This window comes from Mesoplodon mirus (assembly GCF_964341445.2).
Source record: "Mesoplodon mirus genome assembly, chromosome: 4".
Lineage (NCBI taxonomy): Eukaryota > Metazoa > Chordata > Mammalia > Artiodactyla > Ziphiidae > Mesoplodon > Mesoplodon mirus.
In genome coordinates, this window is record NC_138979.1 from 46952992 (window position 1) to 46976592 (window position 23601).

Here is a 23601-nt window from a genome sequence, read left to right on the forward strand (position 1 = left end):
TCTTTTCCTTCCCCTCTTAAAAACAAAGGATTCCCTCATCCTCTTTTCCTTTATCATTACTTTCTCTGCCTTCTTCCATTGCAAACTTTTCCCTCTAGGAGCTGAAAGTAGAATATGTAATTACCTACATGTTATTATTTAAGGGAACAGGGAAGAAAGGCTTTCCATCTCCAAAAAAATCTTTCTGTATCAGAAAGTGATGATTAATTTCTTTGGACTAAGCTCTTGTCTTTCAAAATGCATGTAGTACAAGGGGAGCTGATGTATTAAGTTCCAGTGCTGTAATGTAATTGAGTTTTCAGTCTTTTACTAGCACTGGAGGGAGGGAGGTGAGGGCAGTCAAGAGGAAGACAACAAAGAGGAAGCAAGATTACAGAAGAGGGAGGTTGGAAGGCTCAAAACCAAGTGCATATTGGCAAATTTGGTTAAATTTTCTCCATGCCATACTTACTAATGTTAGTATGATGTGAAAATATGATTTCTCCTGTTAGAGCACAAATATTCTATTATGTCATCAAAACAATGGTTTGTTAAGGGGAAGTAGCCTAACTATTCAAATACTGGGTAAGGCAGCAAGGTGTTAACAACCCTGTCACTACCTGGCTGTGTGACCTGATCTATACCAGTCATTCTGTCAGGTCCCTTTACTTACTTCTAAGGATTATTGGGATAAAGTTCTCGTAATGTACTTGGCTCTTCAAGTGAAAGGTATTATGAAAATGAATGCCAGATACTGCTTTAATTTCATTTAGAAATTTTCCACTGTTACAATACACGTTTATGTTGTGACCTGCATTCTCTTTATATGAAAGAAGGTTCAAGTTAATATCATCTGTCTGAATTTAAAAGAAATGTTTACTTTTACTTGGGGCCAGAAAGGTCCTAAGTAGAAATTTGATATCTTGGAAATTCAGGCCAGCAGCAGCTATGAACAGAAGCCGGTAAAGGAAAAGCATATTTACCTAACCCTAAAAGTGACAGTAAAAAGACACTAGAGCCAGTCCTACAATGAGGAGGTCAGCACTGGTGCAGTCTGAACTGGTAGAGCCTAGTCAGTAATCCACAAACTCATCATTCCTCAGTTCAAGACAGATTTAAGTCCCTCTTATATACTAATTATTATGCTGAAACCACAGAAAGATTTAAAAATAAGTGGTAAGGGACTTCCCTGGTGGTCCAGTGTGTAACACTCTGCGCTCCCAATGCAGGGGCCCCGGGTTCGATCCCTGGTCGGGGAACTAGATCCCACATGCATGCCACAACTAAGAATCCGCATGCCACAACTAAGAAGTTCGCGTGCTGCAACTAAAGAGCCCACATGCCTCAACAAAGATCCTGAGTGCCACAGCTAAGACCCAGCACAGCCAAAATAAATAAATAAATTACAAAAAATAAATATTAAAAAAAATAAGTGATAAATACAGTATTGTTCTAATCTTCAAGAAGTTCATAATCTAATTGGAACATAGACATATCAGCCCACACATATTTTTAAACATGAAGTGAAAATGCAGGGGACAAACAAAAAAATAAGTGTGTGACAGGATAATTTATTGAGCTATTAATTTGGTTTATGTTCTCCTTATATTTTCCCTCCTCTCCATTCCAAACATGCTTCAAGGGAGTTTTGTGTTTCTAGTCAGAAAGAAGTTGACAGGAGCTCCATATTAGACCATTCCAGGGGGCACCACTCACATTGTAATTGAAGCCTCCTGGACCACAACTCCTTAGGATGCACTGTCAATGTTACCCCTGGAGTTGTGCCCAGCAATTTGCCTTTCAGTTTCCTTGCTCCTAGAGGGATTTTGCTAGGGGGTTCAAGAGGTAGGGGCATCTGGTGAGGAAAAGGAGGAAAGAGAGAGAAGGAAGGAGGGGTTGTGCGTAGGTGGAACTGTTGCAAAAGAAAAAATTTCCCAAACTGGAAAAGAGTCAAAGTTCAGGGTTGCAGTAGTGGGGACACCAGCCCTGTTTCCTCGATCACCCCAAGTGATAGCCAGACCTCAGATAGATGCATGGTGGCCCTATGGAGGCTGGATCGCCCTGCCACTCTTGGTCTATGAGCAGAGCTGTTGCTTGGCTTCTAGGGACCATGTATCCCTGAACAATGAAGTTGTCAAAGTCCATCTTCCCCCATTTTCTGGGCTCAACGTAAATCTTCCAGACTCTAGTGCATTTCTAGGGAAGAATGGAGGCAAGCCCAGTAATAACTGGGATTGGATTTCCTTCTACTTCAGTGGAATTAAGGCTGGGCTCATTTAAGTCTGAGGTGAATTTAATTTGATTTAAACACGATAAAGAAACATGACATTTCTTGCACGCCCAAATTTGTACTTACAGCTTTAAACCTAACTAGTGGTGGATACTATATACGAAGCAGTGTTAAGCGAGATGTGTAAGATTAAGCATCACAGTGAATGACACAGCTAATAACTGCTGAGGGAGTTAAGAGAAAGCAAAGAGCAAATGGAGGTGGCTTCACGGAGGGCCAAAAAAAAAGTAAAAAGGAGGTGGCTTCACGGAGGGCTTCGGACAGAGTTGGAGTGTAAGGAAAGGGAAGTCTATGAAAGTGGGAGAAAGAATGGCAGCAAGCCAGAAGGGAAAAGCAGTGTGAACAGAAGCAGGAAAATCAGCATGACTAAAGAGACAAACAGGAGACTGGCCTAACCGGAGTGAATAGCTGATGATAAAGGTTGCACTGGGTACCAAATTCCAAATCTCTGCTTCTGTCCTCGCTGTATAAGGCAGGGTTGTATCAGAGAACAACCAGTAGAATATATTATAAATTTCCTGAAATATTCATTATGATCACATATTTATCACAATATTTATTGTAATTATTCTATTATAATATATAATTTAAAGGAACTGGCTTGCCTGATTGTGCAGGTTAATAGGTCCAAACTCTGTAAGGCAGGCCAGCAGGCTGACAGGCCAGAAACTCTTGGGCAGAAACAGGCGCTGCAGTTTACAGGTGGAATTTCTTCTTCCTTAGGAGAAACCTTAGTTTTGCTCTTAAGGCCTTTCACTTGATTAGATGGAGTCCACCCAGAATATCAAGGATAATCTCCTTCACTTAAAGTCAAATGACTGTAGATGTTAACCACATCTAACAAAATTCCTTCACAGCAGCACCTAGGTTAACATTTAATTTGAATAACTGGTACATTAGCCTAGTCAAGTTGACACATAAAACTAACAGTCACATTCACTACACTCTTTATGTCATCCCTCATGTATCTGAGAAGAGGGGGAAGTCTTTGGACTTTCTTCTTAGGAACCTCAGGAAAGATCCTGTCCTATGAAGTAGGCCAACTTGTGTCCTTTCCTTGGGTATATTTATTTTCTTTGCTCTTTTTTGTATATAAATATACATACTCCCAGGAACTTCCTGTTTTTCTTCATCCTTCCCTCCTGCCCCTATTACCTGAAGTTGTACCAAGTAAGAATTGTGGTTTGACGTTAGAATAGGGTTTTTTTTAATCTTTTGTTTTTTGTTTTTCCTATTTATAGTGCCTCTAGTGTACCTATTAGCATCATTCTCCTGAGTTGGCCAAGCCTCAGGTTTCTGCCTTCTGTAGCTACCTTCTAAAGGGCTCAGGTGATGTAAGCCTCCATCCTTGTCACTTGTAACCCTGGGTCTGTGGTTGGAACAGGGCTCAGCATCCAACATAAGGGCAACCAATCCCCTGGCTGGACAGTGACCTGTGAGCTGGCTAAAGATAAGGTCTTTGCTCAAGGAAGAGGTTAGTAATTAATTAACAAATTGATTCCTTTCTTGGAGAATATGAATATGATAAAGAGAAACAGTTAGGCAGTTGGCGGTAAAAAAAAAAAAAAAGTAGCTAAGAGACACAAGAGAGGCAGGCCTCAGAAACCATTAGGCAGCAGCAACCAGTAGAGGGAATAAATAAGAGGCAACTGTGAGAAGACAAGCAGAAAAGGCTTTCAGAAGATAAGATAGTTGCTTAGTAATGGTAGGAGCAATAGACCCAGAGGTGGATAGAAACTGGGGAGATTTTTTGATGGAGCTCCAGAGTAAGAGGGCATCAATGACGAAAAGCAGATTATTGGCCAGGCCTTGGGGAAATCCAGAATAACTGACCAGAAACCAAGGAGCAGGAAGTCTAAGCGACTTCATACAGACTTGAAGAGAGCTAGGGAACTAAAAGTCCATTTAGGTTCCAATGCAGTTCTAGCAAGTGGTTTATTTCCTCAGATCCCCAGGAGAAGGTTTCCATTGCTACCTTACTTTAGGATGATCTCTCTCTTCCAAAAGATTTACACATGAGGTTATGGTCCTGATCATCTGAAGGGCTCAATTCAATGTCAAGAATTGCGTCCTCTTGAAAGTCTTACCTTATCCATTCCTCATCTCACCCGCACCCAGGTTGAGTTAGCTGTCCCTTTTCTGTGGTCCTTTAGGACCTCACACAGCCTTATGTCAAAGACACTATCTCATTATATGGTAATTGTAGGTTTACTTGTCAACTTCTTGTACCTACCCTCCCCACTGTTGGCTCCAAGTACTGTGAACTCTATGTGGTTAGAATGTATGTTTTTATTCTTTTCTGTATCTCCCACATATAGTACAGTCCCTACCATAAAGTAGCCAAATAATAAATGTTTGTTGAATTGAATTATTGAGTTAGAGAGAGCTCCTTTTCTTTAGGCCAAGAAAAAAAAAGGCAGAATGCAGGAAAAAGCAGAAAGGGCTAATAAGAAAACTCAATAGCTTGTCCGTAATAATAGTGCAGGTACTAAGAACTTAGTTAATTCATACTTAAAATTCATGTCTCTGTGACTATACAAAACTTTCCCAAGCAGCCAAATATTGTCTGTTCAACTAGACATCTGGTGCTATGATTCTCCAGTTTTAAAGGTACTTTGGCCAGCCCTCTTCCTTTTAAGGAGAAGAGTCAGCTACCTTCTCCCTTCAGCCTCCAGTTTCTCATCTGAATTCAGATCCACACTCTTGGACAGGCCAGTCTTGAGTCTCACTCTCAGGGACATCCCTTGGGCTTCGGAGCTGAGAGTTCAGGACCCAAATCCCAGCCATACCCCTTGCCACTTTTGTAGTCCCAGACAAGTCCTTCACAACTCTCTGAGCCTCGGTTTCGAAGTGGTAGAAATGGGGAAATAGGACTCCCTTACATAGTTATGCTGAATGTTTGATGAAAAATATTTGTGAAAATACCTAGCACAATGTTTTATACTTAGTAAGAGCCAAATAAATGTGAATTTCCTGTATATTTTATTCCTGAGGAGGTGGAGAAGGGAAGGGAAGACATAGGATGATGGTGGAGGACAAGGACCTTGACAGTAACAGGGGCCCTGAAAATCAAAAGGGCCAGCAGCCGAGGGACCGTGTGCCACCACTTGAAAATCTGATAAAGCACAGGTCTTAGTCATCCAAAGCCACAATGCACCTGAGGCAGCTGCCATAGGAGATTTTTTGATCAGAGTGTGGAAGGACATTCAAACCCTGCCAGGTTGAAATTGGGGCACAGTTGATAGTGAGATAGGCATCATTAATGGCAAAGGGAAAAGTTTTTGCCTACACCAAGCAGAGAAAATTTTGAGATTCATCTAATGCTGTCTCAGAGAGCTCTGAGTATGTACAGAGGCAACCCCTGCAAATAAACCCAACACTGGAAATGGAGAAAGAAGGGAAGGTGTTAATAATCAATTGAGGAATCTCAGAGTATTTATAGGAATATCACATCCATATGTATCCCTTCTGAGGTCCCGAAAGAAAGCCCAATGAGACCAGCTACTCTTCCCAGGGACTTAAGGGCCCAGATAATGTGTGTGTGTGTGTGTGTGTGATTGAGGGAGGGGGGCGTCAGGGTTTATGTTTTCTAGCTGCTCTAGGTAGAGTTCACTTAAATCAGGATTAAAAACTGTTAAAGTTAGCTCATAAACAGGCTAACTGAACAGGCTGCTTGGCAGGCAGAGATTGAGGTATGGCAGGATGGGGGTAGCATTCCAAAACAGGATGAGCTTGTTAGTCAGATTTTTCTGACTGAAAATGTCACAGATGTCACTGATTGCTGCCTAACGTGTCATTTGTTTTCAGGCAGAAAATGTGGCTAAATGATTACAGCTCTGCAGCAACCAGTGTCTCCCACCCCCATGAAGGAACACTTTTTAATTGAATGGACCACCGAATCTATTTTTAAAGGCAAGTGACTCAAGACTAAGTACCCCTTTTCACTCTAGTTGGTGAACATCGTTTTCTCATTTCGAGTCCCCTCAGAGATGCTGTTGGATTAGGGCTTCAATGTTCTTTCTGTGTCGTAGATGCTCTTTCTAAGTATATTTTTTAATGTTTTGAAATTTTAAAAATGGTAAGATAATAAGTGCCACCCACAAATAAATTATATTTAATGGTGTTTTGAAAGAGTTAGTTTTAAAATCCTGTGTATGAAGATTAAATCAAGATGTCAGACTGAAGTAAGCTTACCTCTACCAAATCTTATGAAATGACAGAAAAGGTTGAGAGATGGGGGAAAGGGGAAGGGGGAGAGGAATAATTGGTAACAGGACTGGGGACAAAAAAGTGTCATCAGTGTATCAGAAAATTTGGAAAATTTTCTTGGAAAAACAAATTAGAGCACCTGAACCTCAAATACTCCTAAGCTTAAGACTGCTAAAGGAGTAGATGCAATTTCAGGGCCACTCCCATCTCCGAAAGAGCAGATTCAGTGCGTAGAGGGTGCTAGCATAATGACCAGAGCAGTGAATGAAGACATAGCAGTTGGAGCAGCTGGACTGCTGATCTCCTTCCCTTTTCCTGCTTAGAATTGTCCACAGATTAAAGCAGTGAGGCTGTGGGTCCTGGGAGCCAAAGATAGAATAATAGCAATGGACTCCAGGAGGGACAGGGAGACCCCTCGCTCTGAAATCACTCTGCCCAGCAGTATGTCCTTCCCTTCTCCTATAATCACCGGAGTCAACTCACATTAAGCAGAAGTAGAACACTAAAAGGAATTTTCATTTACAATGTAAAAGATTAATCAACGTAAGAATAACCCAAGTTTGTAGAGGCACCAAACTCAGTAAATACTGAAATAATACCTGTGGAAAGATAAATGAAAAGATAAGTATAAATTTCATCTTATTTTAAGAAAAATATAACTATAAGTAAAATATATACTTATAAATGCTACAAATTAACAATTATCTTCAAAGAGATTAGGACATTATTACATTAGTGGAAAGGAAGCAAACAGTGATCTTAGGGGTTAAAAACATGATTTCCAAAATAAGAAAACTCAGCAGATGTGTATCATCAATAGAAATTCCTTGAAAGGATAACTGAATTTTGGATGAATTTTAATAAAATAAATAATGAATCCAAGAAAGGTGAAGATATTCAAGAAACAGTGGAAAGGAAAGAAACTAGTTAACTTGTCTAATTATGGCCTGTGTTTAAAAATTAGTAACATAAAATTAAAATCTAGATTAGATGCTGGCAGACTTTTTCTGTAAAAGACCAGAGAGTAAATATTTTCTGCTTCGTCGTCCATACAGACTCTATCTTAACTACTCAGCTCTGCTGCTATAGTGTGAAAGCAGCCATAGATAATATGTAATTGAATGGGCCTGTTTGTGTTCCAATAAAACTTTATTTACAAAACAGGCAGCAGGACAGATTTAGCCTGCCTGCCACCCCTGTTTTGGATGAATGCAGCATAAAGATGGCAGAGACAAGGTGTGATGAAGAGATAAGAGGGAAGTTCAAAAAGCATGTAAGACACACACACACACAACCAGATGGCAGGAAAAAAGTGAAATCATCAGTAATCAAGATATGTGACAAATGGATACAATTTCCTAAATAAAGAGAGAAAAATCTCAAAATCTGTAAAAGAACAACATGTCTAGTCAGAAGGTATTTAGAAGAAATACATCTAAAAAGAAGGTTGAAAATAAAAGAACATACAAAGATAAATAAGCCAAATAACTAAAAATAAGATAACAAGTGTGGTAATATTAATGTTAGAACAAAAAAGAGAATTTAATGTAAAGAGGATTTGACAAGATAAAGAACATTTATGTTGATGAAAGATACAATTCCATAAGAAGATCAATTAATAATGAACCTTTACAAACCTAACAATATAACATCAGAAGTCATGTTTATAATATAACATATAAAGTAAAAACTGATAGAAATACAGGTAGTGATGAAAAATACACAGCTATTTTGGAAGACTTCAACTCAGAAATTGACAGATCAAGTAGGAAAAAAGGAAGCAAGCATAGTGAGAATTTGAATAACACAATAAAGAAACTTGACTGAATAGGTGTAAAGGACTGTACACAATAAATGGTGAATGCATAATCTCTTCAAACACACATGCAACATTAACTACTTTCTAAAACAAAGAGAGAAAAGAAAATGTTAATAAATTCCCAGATAAGAAATCATTCAGGTCACATTCTTTGATCACACTGCAATAAAATATGGAGTTAGTACAAAATAATACAATTTTTATAACTTGGAAATAAAAAACCCACACCTTTAAATAACTTTAACTTAGAATAACTTTAATGAAAAGAAATGTAAAATGAAGCTATCAATTATTTAAACATAACAATGCCAAAAATTTATTAAACATTACTATACAACCAGCTTTGTGCTAAGTGATCCACCTGGATTATCTCATTTTATTATCACAATAATCCTGAGAAGTTGATTCCATTATCGTCTCATTTCACAGATGAAGAACTGAAACACAAAGCTCTGTTAAATAACCTGCCCAAGGGCACATAGTCCATAGATGACAGAGTTGGGATTTGAACCTAGATAGTATAGTCCAGAGCCAGTATATTTAACTGCTACAACAAGAACAATGAGATCAATACAATTCAAAATCTATACATACTCAGAGAAAACTTAGAGCCCTGGATGCATACATTAGAAAATAGGAAAAGATTGAATGGAAGTAAATCATGCATACAGTTCAAGAAGCTAAAGGAAGAGAAATAAAAATATATAAGGAAAGTATTACTAAAGAAAAAACCAGAAATGCATGAAATAAGGAGGAGAGTTAATCTGAATAAAATTAAAACTGATCATCTGAAAAGAACCAAAAATATCAAAAGTCTAGAATGTTTAATCAAGGTTAAAAAAAAAAGAAAGACAGAATTATCAACCTTTGAAATAAGGGACATTATAAGTATAGAGTAGATTCTAAAAAATCTGAGATGAATACTAAATTTAAGATAATGAATTAGAAAATTCTAGATTAAAATAATTTCTGGAAAATAGAAATCACCAAAATTGACCCATGAAGAAATAGTCACCTTAAAACAACAGACAACAACAATAAAAACAATGAGAGCATTGAAAATGTAGTCAAAGCTCTCTCATAAAAGGTCACCAACCAAAGATGGTTCTATAAGTAAGGAACAAATAATCCCTATGGTATATTAATTAGTTAATCCAAAGCATAGAAAAAATAGAAAGTTTTCTAACTCATTTACTTTGGAGCTGACATGGCCTGAATTTTAAAACTGGAAAGAAAAGCGTACACTCACTTATGAACACATATACGGATATCTTAAGTATTGGTATTAGTAAAGTGAATCCAGAAATGTATTTTTTAAATGTCATAAGTAAGAAGGATTTATCTAAGCTATTCAAGGCTGATTCAAAATTCAAAATATATTAATGCAAATCATTACATTCAAAATAAAAAAAATATTAAGAGATGCAAATGGCATTTGATACAATTTGACATCTTTTTTTTTAACATCTTTATTGGAGTATAATTGCTTTACAATGTTGTGTTAGTTTCTGCTGTATAACAAAGTGAATCAGCTATTTGTATACATGTATCCCCATATCCCCTTCCTCTTGCATCTCCCTCCCACTCTCCCTATCCGACCCCTCTAGGTGGTCACAAAGCACAGAAGCCTGTGCTATGCAGCTACTTCCCACTAGCTATTTTACATTTGGTAGTGTATATATGTCAATGCCACTCTTTCACTTTGTCCCAGCTTACACTTCCCCCACCCCATGTCCTCAAGTCCATTCTCTACATCTGTGTCTTTATTCCTGTCCTGCCCCAGGTTGATAAGAAAGAAAACCACTTTTGCAAACCAGAAATAGAAAGAAACTTCTCTGTTTTAATGAAAGATATCTGCATACACAAGCATCATACCTAATGAAGTATTAGAAGCTTTCCCACTAAAGTTTTTTCAATATTGCTTTGAGAGTCCTGGCTAATGCTATATGATAAGAAAAAGAAAGTTAAAAGTGGCAAACCAGGAGAAAATATTTTCAAAATATATATTATTACATTTAATAAAGAACACCCCAAAATTGATAAGAAAAATATAAACAACCTAATAAAAACATGTGCAAAGGATCTAAATAACCACTTCAATAAGGAGAAATGTAGATAATGAATAAAAAGTAATTTAAAATAACAGTGAATTCCATTTTTTTTTTGCCCTTAGAACTGGCAAATTTGATTGATAATATCTAGTGTTTATAAAGATGTTGTGAAACAGGTATTTTCATATACTGCTGGTCAGAATGTAATTTGTAAGACTTTCTTAGAAAGCAATTTAGCAGAATTTACCAAAATTTTTATTCTACAATTTCTTTTACTCAGCAATTTTGTTTCTACTGTTTCAGCCAAAAGAATAGTTCATAGTACACTAAAAAGAAAATACTTGTTTGTGTGCACCAGGAAATTTTAAGAAAGTTTGTTGCAGCATTGTTTCAAATAGTGAAAAATTAGGAGTAATTTATATATCCATTAGTAGGGAAATTAATTATGTTATATTGATACAATAGAATACTGTGCAGCTGTTAAAATGAGACTGATCTGTATTTGACAGAAAGAGCTGAGAGATGTATTTTTAGGCTAAAAATAAAATTACAGAATTATTATGAAGTGTGAATGTGAATTTTTTAATGTTACACATACATGTGCATATACATATATATGTGCATGTAAATGTATAAAAAATAATTTGGAAGTAGAATCACCTAATGGTTTTTTTTAGGGAGGACAGCAAGAATGAGGGACAGGAAACAGAGGTAAGACTAATATTTTAGTCTCTATATTTCAGTGTTGTTTGAATCTTTCAGTGAAAATATATCCTGTAAATTTCTATGATTTTTTAAAGTTTTTTTTTGAGTTTTAGCATACTGAGACTAAAGTGCACAAATTGTAAGTATATAGCCCAATGAATTTTTACACGTGTATTACTCATGTAACCACTACCCAGATCAAGATGTAGAATATTTCTGCTCCCTAGAATGTTCCATCGTGGTCCTCTATTGTACCCAGCACCACAGATTATTTTATCTGTCCCTGAAATTCATAGAAATAGAATCATACAGCTTGTTCTAATTTTGTGTCTGGCTCTTTTTGTTTCATATCATGTCTACTATACTAATCCATGTTATCAGTTCTTTTCTATTGCTTATAGTATCCCACTGTATGAATACACCACAATTTAGTTATCCATTCCTCTGTTGATAGACATTTGAGTTATTTCCAGTTTGGGGCTATTAGGAAGAAAACTGATATGACTTGCCTTGTACATGCCTTCTGAGATATTCATGCATTTCTCTTATATACCTAGTACTGGAACTGCTGGGTCGTAGAGGAGGTTTTAGTAGAGTGATTCAAGGTAGTTGTAACAATTTACACTTTCATTAGTGTATATGGAAGTTCCAGTTCCAGTTGCTCCATATTCTGGCTACCACTGCATATTGTCAATTCTTTTCATTTTAGCCATTCTGATGAGTCCGTACTGATATTACATTTTGGTTTTATTTTTATTTGCATTTCCTTGATAACTAATCATATGGAACATCTTTCCATGTACTTATGTCCAAGCTGATATTCTCTTTTCTAAAACTCCCACTCAAGTTTTTTCTCATTTTGTTTGAGCTGTTTATCTTCATTATGTTGTTTATCTTTTTTTTACGGATTTGTTGGCATTCTTTAGATATTATGGCTATGAGATATTTTTTGGATATATATGCTACATCTATGATATGTGTATATAAACATGCATATATATATGCATATATATCACAAATATCTTCTCTTAGTCTATGACTTTCTGGTTCACTCTCTTGATGGTGTACTTCGATAAATAGAATTTCAGAATTTATAAATCTTTTATGGTTCATGGTGTTTTGGGTCTTATTTAAGAAATCACTGCCTACCCCAAGGTCATGGAATTATTCGTCTATGTTATCTTCTAGAACAGGGGTCAGCAGACTATGGCCCATGTGGCCTGCCACCTGTTTTTGTAAATAAATTTTTATTGGAACACAGCAATTCCAATTCATTAATGTATTGTCTATGGTTGCTTTTGTGCTGTAACAGCAGAGTTGAGTAGTTGCAACAGAGACCATGTGGACCACAAAATTGAAAATATTGAGTATCTTGTACTTTACAGAAAAAATTTACTAACCCCTGTTCTAGAAAATTATTGATTTCCTTTCATATTAGGCCTATAATCCAATTGGAATTAAGTTTTGTAAATGGTATAAAATAGGGTTAAAGTCTGTTACGTATGAATTATCTAATTGCTCCGGCATCAAGTTTTGAAAAAAAAAACTCATTACCACAGAATTGCAGTAGCACCTTTGTTGTATATCAGGTTGCTGTATAGGCATGGGCCTGTTTCTAGACCCTCTCTTCTATTTCACTGTTTGTTTATCTGTCACTGCACCAGTACCACACTATCTTAAATATTGTAGGTTTATGCTAAGTCTTGGTATCTGATATTGTAAATCTTCCAACAATTTCTTCTTCCTGATTTTTTTTTTTTTTTTTTCTTCCTGATTTTTTGACTCTTGCATTTCCATATAAAGTTTAGAATTCCCTGATAAATTTCCACAGAAAACCTTGCTGGGAATTTGAATGTGACTGCATTGAGTCAATAAATTAATTTTGGGAGAATTGATGTCTTTATAAAACAGAGTCTTCAAATCCATGAACATGGTATATTTATCTATTTGTTTAAGTGTTCTATGGTTTCCCCTACAATGTTTTGTATTTTTCAGTTTAACAATCTTGCATGTCTTTCATCAGATTCATTCCTAGATATTAGACCATTTCCAAAGCTATTGTTAATAGTGTTGTATCTAAAATTTTATTGACTGATTGTTTTTGCAAGTATAATATATAGAAATGCAATAGATTTTTTTTTAATTTATTTATTTATTAATGGCTGTGTTGGGTCTTCGTTTCTGTGCAAGGGCTTTTCTCTAGTTGCGGCGAGCGGGGGCCATTCTTCATCGCGGTGCGCGGGCCTTTCACTGTCGCGGCCTCTCTTGTTGTGGAGCACAAGCTCCAGACGCGCAGGCTCAGTAGTTGTGGCTCACGGGCCCAGTTGCTCCGCGGCATGTGGGATCCTCCCAGACCAGGGCTTGAACCCGTGTCCCCTGCATCTGCAGGCAGATTCTCAACCACTGCGCCACCAGGGAAGCCCGCAATAGATTTTTATATATTGACTTTGTACCTAGTGACCTACCTAAATTCATTTATTAATTCTAATAGTGTACATATTTTTTGGAGTTTTCTATATTGACAACCACGTCACCTGGAATTACATTTTTACTTGCTCCTTTCCAATATTTATACCTCATAATTCTTGTTTTGTGCCCTTTTGCACTAATTGGGACCTATGGAACAATAATTAACAGAAATGATGTAAACGAATGTATTTGAATTGTTCTGAACTCAGGGAGAAAGCACTCAACATTTCACCATTAAATATGTGAGCAATAGACTTTTTATATATAAACTTAATCATATTAAAGAGGTTCTCTTCTAATCCTAGTTTGTTGAGAGTTTTTATCATGAACTAGTGGTTAATTTAATTGGATGCCTTTTTGTATCTGTTGAGGTAATCATATGGCCTTAACATTCACTTTTTGTTAAAGAAGTGAATTATATTGATTAACTTTCAAAATTTAAACCATTTAAAAAAAATTTTTTTGGCCACACCCTGTGGCATGTGGGATCTTAGTTCCCCAACTAGGGATCAAACCCACGGCCTCCATTGGAAGGTGGAGTCTTAACCACTGGGCCACTGGGGAAGACCCTAAACCATTTTTTATTCCTAGAATAAGCGAATTTGGTCATGACGTAGTACATATATTCTCTGGATTTGATTTTCTAATATTTTATACTAATGTGTGTATCAATTAATAAGAAGTACTCTTATGCAGTTTTCTTTTCTTGTAATTTCCTTGTATATGTTTGTATCAGGCTTATGCTGGTCTCACAAAATGAGTTAGGAAGAAGTGCTCTCTCTCTATTCCTTAAAAGAGGTTGTACAAGATTGGTATTATTTCTTTCCTTAAGTGTTTGGCAGAAATCACCAGTAAAGTCATCTATACTCGAATTTTCTTTGGGATAGATTTTAGTTACAGATTTAATGTATTTCTTTCTTTTATTATGTATTTATTTTACCTTATCCATTTTTTCCTTTTTATTTTTTAATTGAAGTATAGTTGACACACAATATTATATTAGTTTTAGTTGTACAACATACTGATTCAGCATTTATATACATTACAGACTGATCATCACAATAAGTCTAAGTCCATCTGTCACCATACAAAGTTATTGCAATAGTATTGACTATATTCCCTATGCTGTACATTACATCCCTATGATTTACTTATTTTATATCTAGGAGTTTGTACCTCTTATTCCCCTTTACTTGTTTTGCTTAACCCCCTACTCCCCTTCCCTCTGATAACCACCAGTTTGTTCTCTGAATCTATGAGTCTGTTTCTGTTTTGTTTTGTTTATTCACTTATTTTGTATTTTATTTTATTTTTTATTTTTTGCAATGTTGTCAGTTTTGTTTTTGCATAGGAAAAACATCATAATGACTAATGAGAAGATTAAAATGGTCTCTGTGAATCATCATCTCTTGCCAGTGGTTATTCAGATTCAGAGTGGAGTATGGGATACTCTCTCCTTAATAATTTGTCAAAAGCAGTGGCTCTCAACCAGGGGCAGTTTTGCCCCTGAGGGGTTGTTTTGTATTTTAGATTCCACATGCAAGTGATAACATAGAGTATATATCTATGGCTGAGTAATATTCTCTTATATATATATAATACATATATATATATAATATATGTATCTCACAACTTCTTTATCCCTTTTTCTATAGATGGACATTTAGGTTGCTTCCATATTTCCACATTGGCTATTGTAAATAATGCTGCAATGAACATAGGGGTACATATATATTTTTGAATTATATTTTCATTTTCTTCAGATAAATACACAGAGGTGAAATCATATGAGATCATATGATAGTTCTATTTTTAGTTTTTTGAGGAACCTCCATACTGTTTTCCATAGTGGCTGCACCAATTTACATTCCTACCAATGGGGCATGAGGGTTTCCTTTTCTCCACATCTTTGCCAACACTCATTATTTTTTGTCTTTTTGATAATAGCCATTCTGACAGGTGTGAGGTAATATCTCCTTGTGGTTTTGATTTGCTATTCCTTGATGATCATTGATGTTGAGCATGTTTTCATATGTCTGTTGGCCATCTGCATGTCTTCCCTGGAAAAATGTCTATTCATGTCCTCTGCCCAATTTTTACTAATTTTTGTTTGATGTTGAGTTGTGTGAGTTCTTTATATGTTTTGGATATTAACCCCTTTTGCAACTATCATCTCCCATTTAGTAGGTCGCCTTCTCATTTTGTTGATGGTTTCCCTTTCTGTGCAAAACCTTTTTAGTTTGTTGTAGTTCCATTTGATTATTTTTGCTTTTGTAGCTCTTACCTAAGAAGACAGATACAAAAAAATATTCCTAAGACCAATATTAAGGAGCGTACTGCCTATATTTTCTTCTAAGAATTCTATGGTTACAGAACAAATATTTAGGTCTTTAATCCATTTTCAATTTATTTTTGTAAATGGTGTAAGAAAGTGGTCCAGTGTCCTTCCTTCCCATGTAGCCGACCAGTTTTCCCAACACCATTTATTAAAAACAGTCTTTCCCCACTCTATGTTCTTGGCTTCTTTGTTGTAAATTAATTTGCCATATAAATGTGGGTTTATTTCTGGGCTCTCTATTCTATTCCATTCATCTATGTCTGTTTTTGTGCTAGTACCATACTGTTTTGATTACAGTTGTTTTGCAGTATAGCTTGAAATCAGGGAGCATGATACCTCCAGCTTCATTCTTCTTTCTTAAAATTGCTTTTGCTATTCAAGGTATTTTGTGGTTTTATACAAATTTTAGAATTATTTGTTCCAGTTCTATGAAAAATGCCATTGGTATTCTGATAGGGATTGCATTAAATCTGTAGGTTGCTTTAGGTAGTATGGTCATTTTAATAATATTAATTCTTCCAAGCCATGAGGACAGTATATCTTTCCATTTATTTGTATTGTCTTCAATTTCTTTCATCCACAGTCTTATTGTTTTCAGAGTACAGGTCTTTCACCTCCTTGGTTAAATGTATTCCTAGGTATTTTATTTTTTTTATGCAATTGCAGTTGTAGATGGGATTGTTTTCTTAATTTCTGTTTCTGGTAGTTTATTATTAGTGTATAGCAGTGCAACAGATTTCTATATATTGAAATCTTGTATCCTGCAATCTTACTGAATTCATTCATTAGTTCTAATAGTTTTTGGTAGTTTTAGGGTTTTTTTCTGTATAGTATCATGTCATCTACAAATAGTGACAGTTTTATTTCTTGCTTTCCAATTTGGATGCCTTTTATTTCTTTTTCTTATCAGATTGCTGTGGCTACGACTTCCAATACTATGTTGAATAAAATTGATGATATCGGCACCCTTATCTTGTTCCTGATCTTAGAGAAAGACCTTTCAGCTTTTCACCCTTGAATATTATGTTAGCTCTGGGTTTGTCATATATGGCCTTTATTATGTTGTGGTAAATTCCCTCTGTACCCACTTTCTGGAGAGTTTTTATCATAAATAAATGTTGAATTTTGTCAAATGTTTTTTCTGCATCTATTCAGATGATCATATTATTTTTATCCTTTGTTTTCTTAATGTGATGTATCATGTTGATTGATCTGCAAATAATGAATCAACCTTGCATCTCTGGAATAAATATCATTTGATCATGGTGTATGATCCTTTTAGTGTACTGTTGAATTTCGTTTGTTAATATTTTGTTGAGGATTTTTGCATCTGTGTCCATCAGGGATATTGGTCCATAATTTTTTTGTAGTATCTTTATCTGGTTTGGGTATCAAGGTAATGCTAGCCTTGTGGAATGAATTTGGAAGCATTCATTTCTCTTCAATTTTTTTAGTAGTTTGAGAAAGATGGGTATTTACTCTTCTTTAAGTCTTTGGTGGAATTCACCTGTGAAGTTGTCTGGTCCTGGACTTTTTTTTTGTTGGGAGTTGTTTGATTACTGATTCATTACTAGTGAACAGTCTATTCAAATTTTATATTTTTTTCTGACTCATTCTTAGAAGAGCGTTTGCTTCTAGGCATTTATCCGTTTCTCCTATGTTGTCCAATTTGTTGCTGTATAATTGTTCATAGTAATGTCTTGCAATCTTTTTATTTCTGAGGTCTAAGTTGTACTTCTCTCTTCTTTCTGATTTTATTTATTTGAATTCTGTCTCTCTCTCTCTCTCTCTCTCTCTCTCTCTCTCTCCTTGAATGAGTCTGGCTAAAGTTTTATCACTTTTGTTTATATTTTCAAAGTATCGGCTCTTAGTTTCATTGATTTTTTCTATTGTATTCAATCTCTAATTTATTTATTTCAACTCTGATCTTTATTATTGTCTTCCTTCTACAATACTAACTTTGGGGTTTCTTTGTTCTTCTTTGCTAGTTCCTTTGGGTGTAAATTTAGGTTGTTTATTTGAGATTTTTCTTGTTTCCTGAGGTAGGCCTGTATTGCTATAAATTTCCCTCTTAGAACTGCTTTTGCTGTGTCACATTGATTTTGGAACATTGTGTTTCCATTTTCATTTGTCTTAAGGAATTTTTTGATTTCCTCTTCGATTTCTTCATTGACTCATTGGTTGCTTAGAAGCATGTTGGTTAGCATCCATGTATTTGTGTTTTTTTTCCTAGTTTTCTTCTTGTAATTGATTTCTAGTCTCATAGTGTTATGGTCAGAAAAGATGCTTGATATAATTTCAGTCATCCTAAATTTATTGAGACTTGTTTTGTGGTCTAACATGTGATCTATCCTGGAGAATGTTCAAGGTGCTCTTGAGAAGAATGTGTAGTCTGCTGTTTGGGGGTGGAAAGTTCTACATATATCTGTTAAGTACATCTGGTCTAATATGTCATTTAAGGTCAATGTTTCTGTATTGATTTTCTGTCTGGATGATCTGTCCACTGATTTAAGTGTGGTGTTTAGGTCCCCTTCTATTACTGCATTACAGTCAACTTTTCCTTTTATGTCTGTTAATATTTGCTTTATGTGTTTAGGGGCTCCTATGTTGGGTGCATAGATAGTTACAAGTGTTATGTCACCTTGTTGGATTGATCCCTTTGTCATTATGTAATACTCTTCTTTGTCTTTTGTTGCCGTCTGGGTTTTAAAGTTTATTTTGTCTGATATAAGTATTGCTACCCCAACTTTCTTCTCATTTCCATTTGCATGGAATATCTTTTTTCATCCCTTCACTTTCAGTCTGCATCTTTACATGTAAAGTAAGTCTCTTGTAGGCAGCATATATATGGGTCTTCTTTTTCTTTCTTTAACCATTCAGTCATCCATGTCTTTTTATTTATTTATTTTTTTATGGTATGCGGGCCTCTCACTGTTGTGGCTTCTCCCGTTGTGGAATACAGGCTCCGGACACGCAGGCTCAGCGGCCATGCCTCACAGGCCCAGCCGCTCCACGGCATGTGGGATCTTCCCGGACCGGGTCACGAACCCGTGTCCCCTGCATCAGCAGGTGTACTCTCAACCACTGCGCCACCAGGGAAGCCCCACCCATGCCTTTTGATTGGAGAATTTATTTAAATTTTAAGTAAATATTGTTAGATATGTATTTATTACCATTTTGTTACTTGTATTCTGGTCATTTTTGTAGTTTTTCTCTGTTCCTTCCTTCTTTTTTTGCTCTCTTCCCTCATGGTTTGATGACTGTCTATAGTGTTATGTCTGGATTCCTTTCTTTATTTTTTGTGTAACTGTTATAGGTTTTTGATTTGTGGTTACCATGAGGTTCATATATAAAAACCAATGTATATTTCAGTCTATTTTAATTTGATGGTCACTTAGTTTGAATGCTTTTAAAAATGCTACATTTTTTACTCCCCCCTTCCAATGTTTTATGTTTTGGATATCATATTTTACACCTTTTTATTTTTTGTATTGCTTAACTAATTATTTTATTTTTTATTTTATTTATTTTACTTTATTTCTTTGGCTGCCTTGAGTCTCAGTTGTGGCACGTGGGACTGTCGTAGGGGCATGTGGGATCTTCCGCCATGGCGCTCAGGCTCTTTGTTGCAGTGCACAGGCTTCTCTCTAGTTGTGGCATGTGGGCTTCTCTCTAGTTGTGGCATGTGGCTTTTCTCTCTCTAGTTGTGGCGTGCAGGCTCCAGGGCGCATGGGCTCTGTAGTTTGTGGCACACGGGCTCTCTTGTTGAGGTGCACGAGCTCAGTAGTTGTGGCGCGTGGGCTTAGTTGCCCCATAGCATGTAGGATCTGAGTTCCCCGACCAGTGATGGAACTTGCCTTGGAAGGCGGATTCCTTACCACTGGACCACCAGGGAAGTCCCTAATTATTTTAGATAGATGATTTTACTACTTTTTTGTTTTAACCTTCATACTAGCTTTATCAGTGGTCAATCCACTATCATTACTATGTGTTTGCTTTTACTAATAATACTTTTCTTTCATAATTTTCTTGTTTCTAGTTTTGGCCTTTTCTTTTCCATTTAAAGAAGTCCCTTGAACATTTCTTGTAAGGCTGGTTTAATGGCGATGAACTCCTTCAGCTTTTACTTGTCTGGGAAACTCTTTATCTCTCCTTTTATGCTGAATAAAATAATCTTGTTGGGTACAGTAGTCTTGTTTGTACATTTATACACCTAACGTTGTCTCAGAGGTCCCTTAAACTATCTTATTTTTGTTTGTTTGTTTTAGTGGTTTTTTCTTTTTGCTGGTATAATTGGGCGATTTCCACTACCTTGTCTTCCAGATTGCTGATCTGTTCATCTGTATCCTCTAATATGCTATTAATTCCCTTTAGTGTATTTTTCATTTACATTTTTGTACTATTCAGTTCTGCTGGTTCTTTTTTATATTTCCTGTCTTTGTTGAAGGTCTCATTGAGTTCATCCATTCTTCTCTCGAGTTTGGTGAACATTTTTATGACTATTACTTTATAGTCTCTGGTAAATTCCTTATCTCCATTTTGTTTAGTTCTATTTCTGAGGCTTTGTCTTATTCTTTCATTTGGAGGTATTACTTTGTCTCCTATTTTGCCTAACTTTCTGTGTTTGTTTCTTTATTAGGTATATCAGTTACATCTCCCAGTCCTGAAAGAGCAGCCTATGTAGAAAGTGTTTCATGGGGCCCAATAGTGCAATTCCCCTGGTCACCAGAGCCTCCAGGAGTATTCCCTCTGTGGGCTGTGTGCACTCTCCTGTTGTGGTTGGGCCCTGATTGTTGCAGACACACTGGTGAGTGGGTCTGTCCCCTGGTACACTGGCTGTGTGGCCTGGCTGTGACTTCTGTAGTCATGCTGGTGTGCAGGGCTGCCCCCCAGAGTGGGAGCTGTTTTGGAGTAGTGCTGAGGCTGGCCAAGTGAGGTGTGGCTGTCCCCCTGGAGTGGGATCTGCTTTGGAGGGGTGCCAGTGCCAGCCAGGGTACCCACTAAGTGGGGCGAGGTGGGAGCCACTTTGGAGGGGCTGGCCAGTAGCTGGCAGGCTTGGTAGATGGGTCCTCAGGGGAATGCCAGGGCAGGACACATGGCATTAGCTAGGTTGATGGAGAGTGACAGAAATGGTGCCTGCCAGCCCTGGGCCAGCTAGGTAGAAAGAGAGCTAAAAAAAAAAGATGGTGGGGCCTTCCTGGTGGCGCAGTGGTTGAGAGTCCGCCTGCCGATGCAGGGGATACGGGTTCGTGCCCCGGTCTGGGAGGATCCCATATGCCGCGGAGCGGCTGGGCCCGTGAGCCATGGCCGCTGAGCCTGTGCGTCCGGAGCCTGTGCTCCGCAACGGGAGAGGCCACAACAGTGAGAGGCCCGCGTACAGCAAAAAAAAAAAAAAAAAAAAAAGATGGTGCCCATCAGCACTTCCATCCCCAGAGAAAGTTCCACCAGATACCTGCCTCTCCAGCATATGCCCTAAAATTAGTCAGTGAATCTCCTTGTGTGACCCAGGTACTTTTCAAGCTGCTGCCTCTGTGCTGGGTATCAGAGTGAGTGAGTCTGTGCATGAGCTCTTCAGGAGCAGAGTCTTGGTTTCCCAAAGGCTGCCAGCTCTCCTGGTCAGCCTTGCTGGTTTTCAAAGCTGGATGTTATGGGGGCTCATCTTCCTGGTGCAGACTTTCTGGGTCGTGGAGACCCACATGGTGCTCAGACCCCATACTCCTCGGGGGGAACCTCTGTGGTTGTAATATGTTTCCCACTTGTGGGTCACAGCACTTGGGGTGTGGGTTCTGACTAGACCATGTCTCTGCCCCTTCTACCTGTCTTGATGTGGCCTTTTCTTTCTATCCTTAGTTGTAGAAAATCCATTCTGCAGGTCATCAGGTTATTCTCAGAGATAGTTGTTCTATATGTAGTTGTTGCTTTGTTGTGTCCATGGGAGGAGGTGAGCTCAGAATCTTCCTACTCTGCCATCTTGATCTGGACCACTCTGGATTTAATATATTTGACAACTATTCAGATTAAAATTTTTTTTTCTTGAGCCAATTTAGATAACTTGTGATCTTAAAGAAAATCATCGATTTTATTTAGTTTGTTAAATTTATTTATATAAAACTATGTATCATAACCTTGTATTATCTTTTTATGTCTGTAGCATCTGCAATGATATCTCCCTTTCATTTTGATATTAGTAGTTTATACTTTCTTTTTCTTGATTGGTCTTTCTAAGAGTTTATCAAGTTTATAGATATTATGACAGAACAAATTTTTGATTCTGTTGATTTTTGTCTATGTATGTGAGCTTACTGTTTTTTCAATTTATGTTTTCACTTTTATTAATTTCCTTCTATTTTAAATTCTTTTTCTAACTTCTTGAGATGGTAACTTAGAAGTTGATTTTTAATTTTTTTCCAATACATGCATTGAAAGTCATTTTTCTCCTAAGCACTGTGGATCAACAGGTCCAATCAGGAGAGAGAAATCACACAGTAATTTCAACAGAAATATTTTAATATAAGGAATTATTAACAATACCAGGGGATGGCAGTAATGAGGGATTGGTTAGCAAGAATTAAAGAGGATTCCAAAGAATATAGGAATAGTAGATATAGGGAAAAGCTAGTACCCCCCAGAGCTGAGATAACACACCAAGGAAGAGGCCCTCTGAGGCCTGAGATCCAGACCTTTCTTTAGAAGGCACAGTGTGGCTCACTAGATGGCAGAAAGGTTACTGTGGTGCCATCCTGCTTAAATATGCTGGAAATCCACCCTCTGAAATTTGCTGGAAACCCACCCTGTGGGGTGCCAGGGAAGACTCTTCACAGGGAGATATCTCACTGGAGGGCCTTTGCTACAAAACTGCCTGAGGGATATGCCAGGGGAAGTCACTGGCTGCTAGGTGCTGCTGGCCACTGTGCACTGCAGAAGTCTAGTGTAGGGGAAAGTAGTGCATCCTGGAGAAACTTGCACAGCAGACACCCCAGAACCAGGAAGCAAAAACTTTTCCCTCCTGCAATGTATTTACAGTGCCTTCTAATGGCAAAGTGCCAGTTGGCAAGGGGAAATATTTAAAGGACCCAAACCCGTTTTCACAAAGCAGCCTAATAGGTGGAACTTAGAACTGAAAGGCAGTAAATAATAACCAGCACACACCATTTTAGCCATATCCCATAAATTTTAGTGTGTTTTATTTTCAATATCTGATTTTCATTGTGCTTTCCTGACTTCTGGGTTATTTAGAAAAATGTTGGTTAACTTCTAAACGTTATCAAATTTTCTAGTTATCTATTAATTGATTTCTAGTTTTATTCCACCATAGCCTGAGAACATACCCTATGTGATTTTAATTTTTTGAAGTTTTTTCAGACTTGTTTTATGTATACCATATAGTGCATTTTGGTAAATATTTCGTGAGCACGTGAAAAGAATGTGTATTCTCCAGTTGCTTAGTGTAGTGTACTATATATATATATATATATATACATATATATATATATATATATCAGTAGGTTAAATTTTTAAATAATTTTGTGCAAAGAGTCTATATAACTTAGTTTTCTTTTTTTAGTCTAACACCCCAGAGATAGGTGTATTAAACTAAGATTGGGGTTATGTCTATTTCTCCTTTTTTGTTTTATTACCTTGTTTGCAACTATGTTATTTTGGATATAAAAACTCAGGATTGCTGTGTATTCATGTTGAATTGACCATTTTATCTTAGGAAATGCCACCCTTTATCTCTAGT

At 36.9% G+C, this 23601-nt stretch overlaps 1 protein-coding gene across 2 annotated transcripts in view; it reads left to right on the top strand.

The window, feature by feature from the left end:
- TEX9 (testis expressed 9) overlaps nucleotides 1-23601 on the top strand; it is a 212774-nt gene that overhangs the window by 4549 nt on the left and 184624 nt on the right. For both annotated transcript variants that reach the window (XM_082617097.1, XM_082617096.1), the window contains exons 2-3: nucleotides 6077-6185; nucleotides 11030-11059. In XM_082617097.1, coding sequence (XP_082473223.1) covers nucleotides 6094-6185; nucleotides 11030-11059 — 122 coding nt within the window. In that variant the 5' untranslated portion in view covers nucleotides 6077-6093. The remainder of the gene's footprint in view (nucleotides 1-6076; nucleotides 6186-11029; nucleotides 11060-23601) is intronic.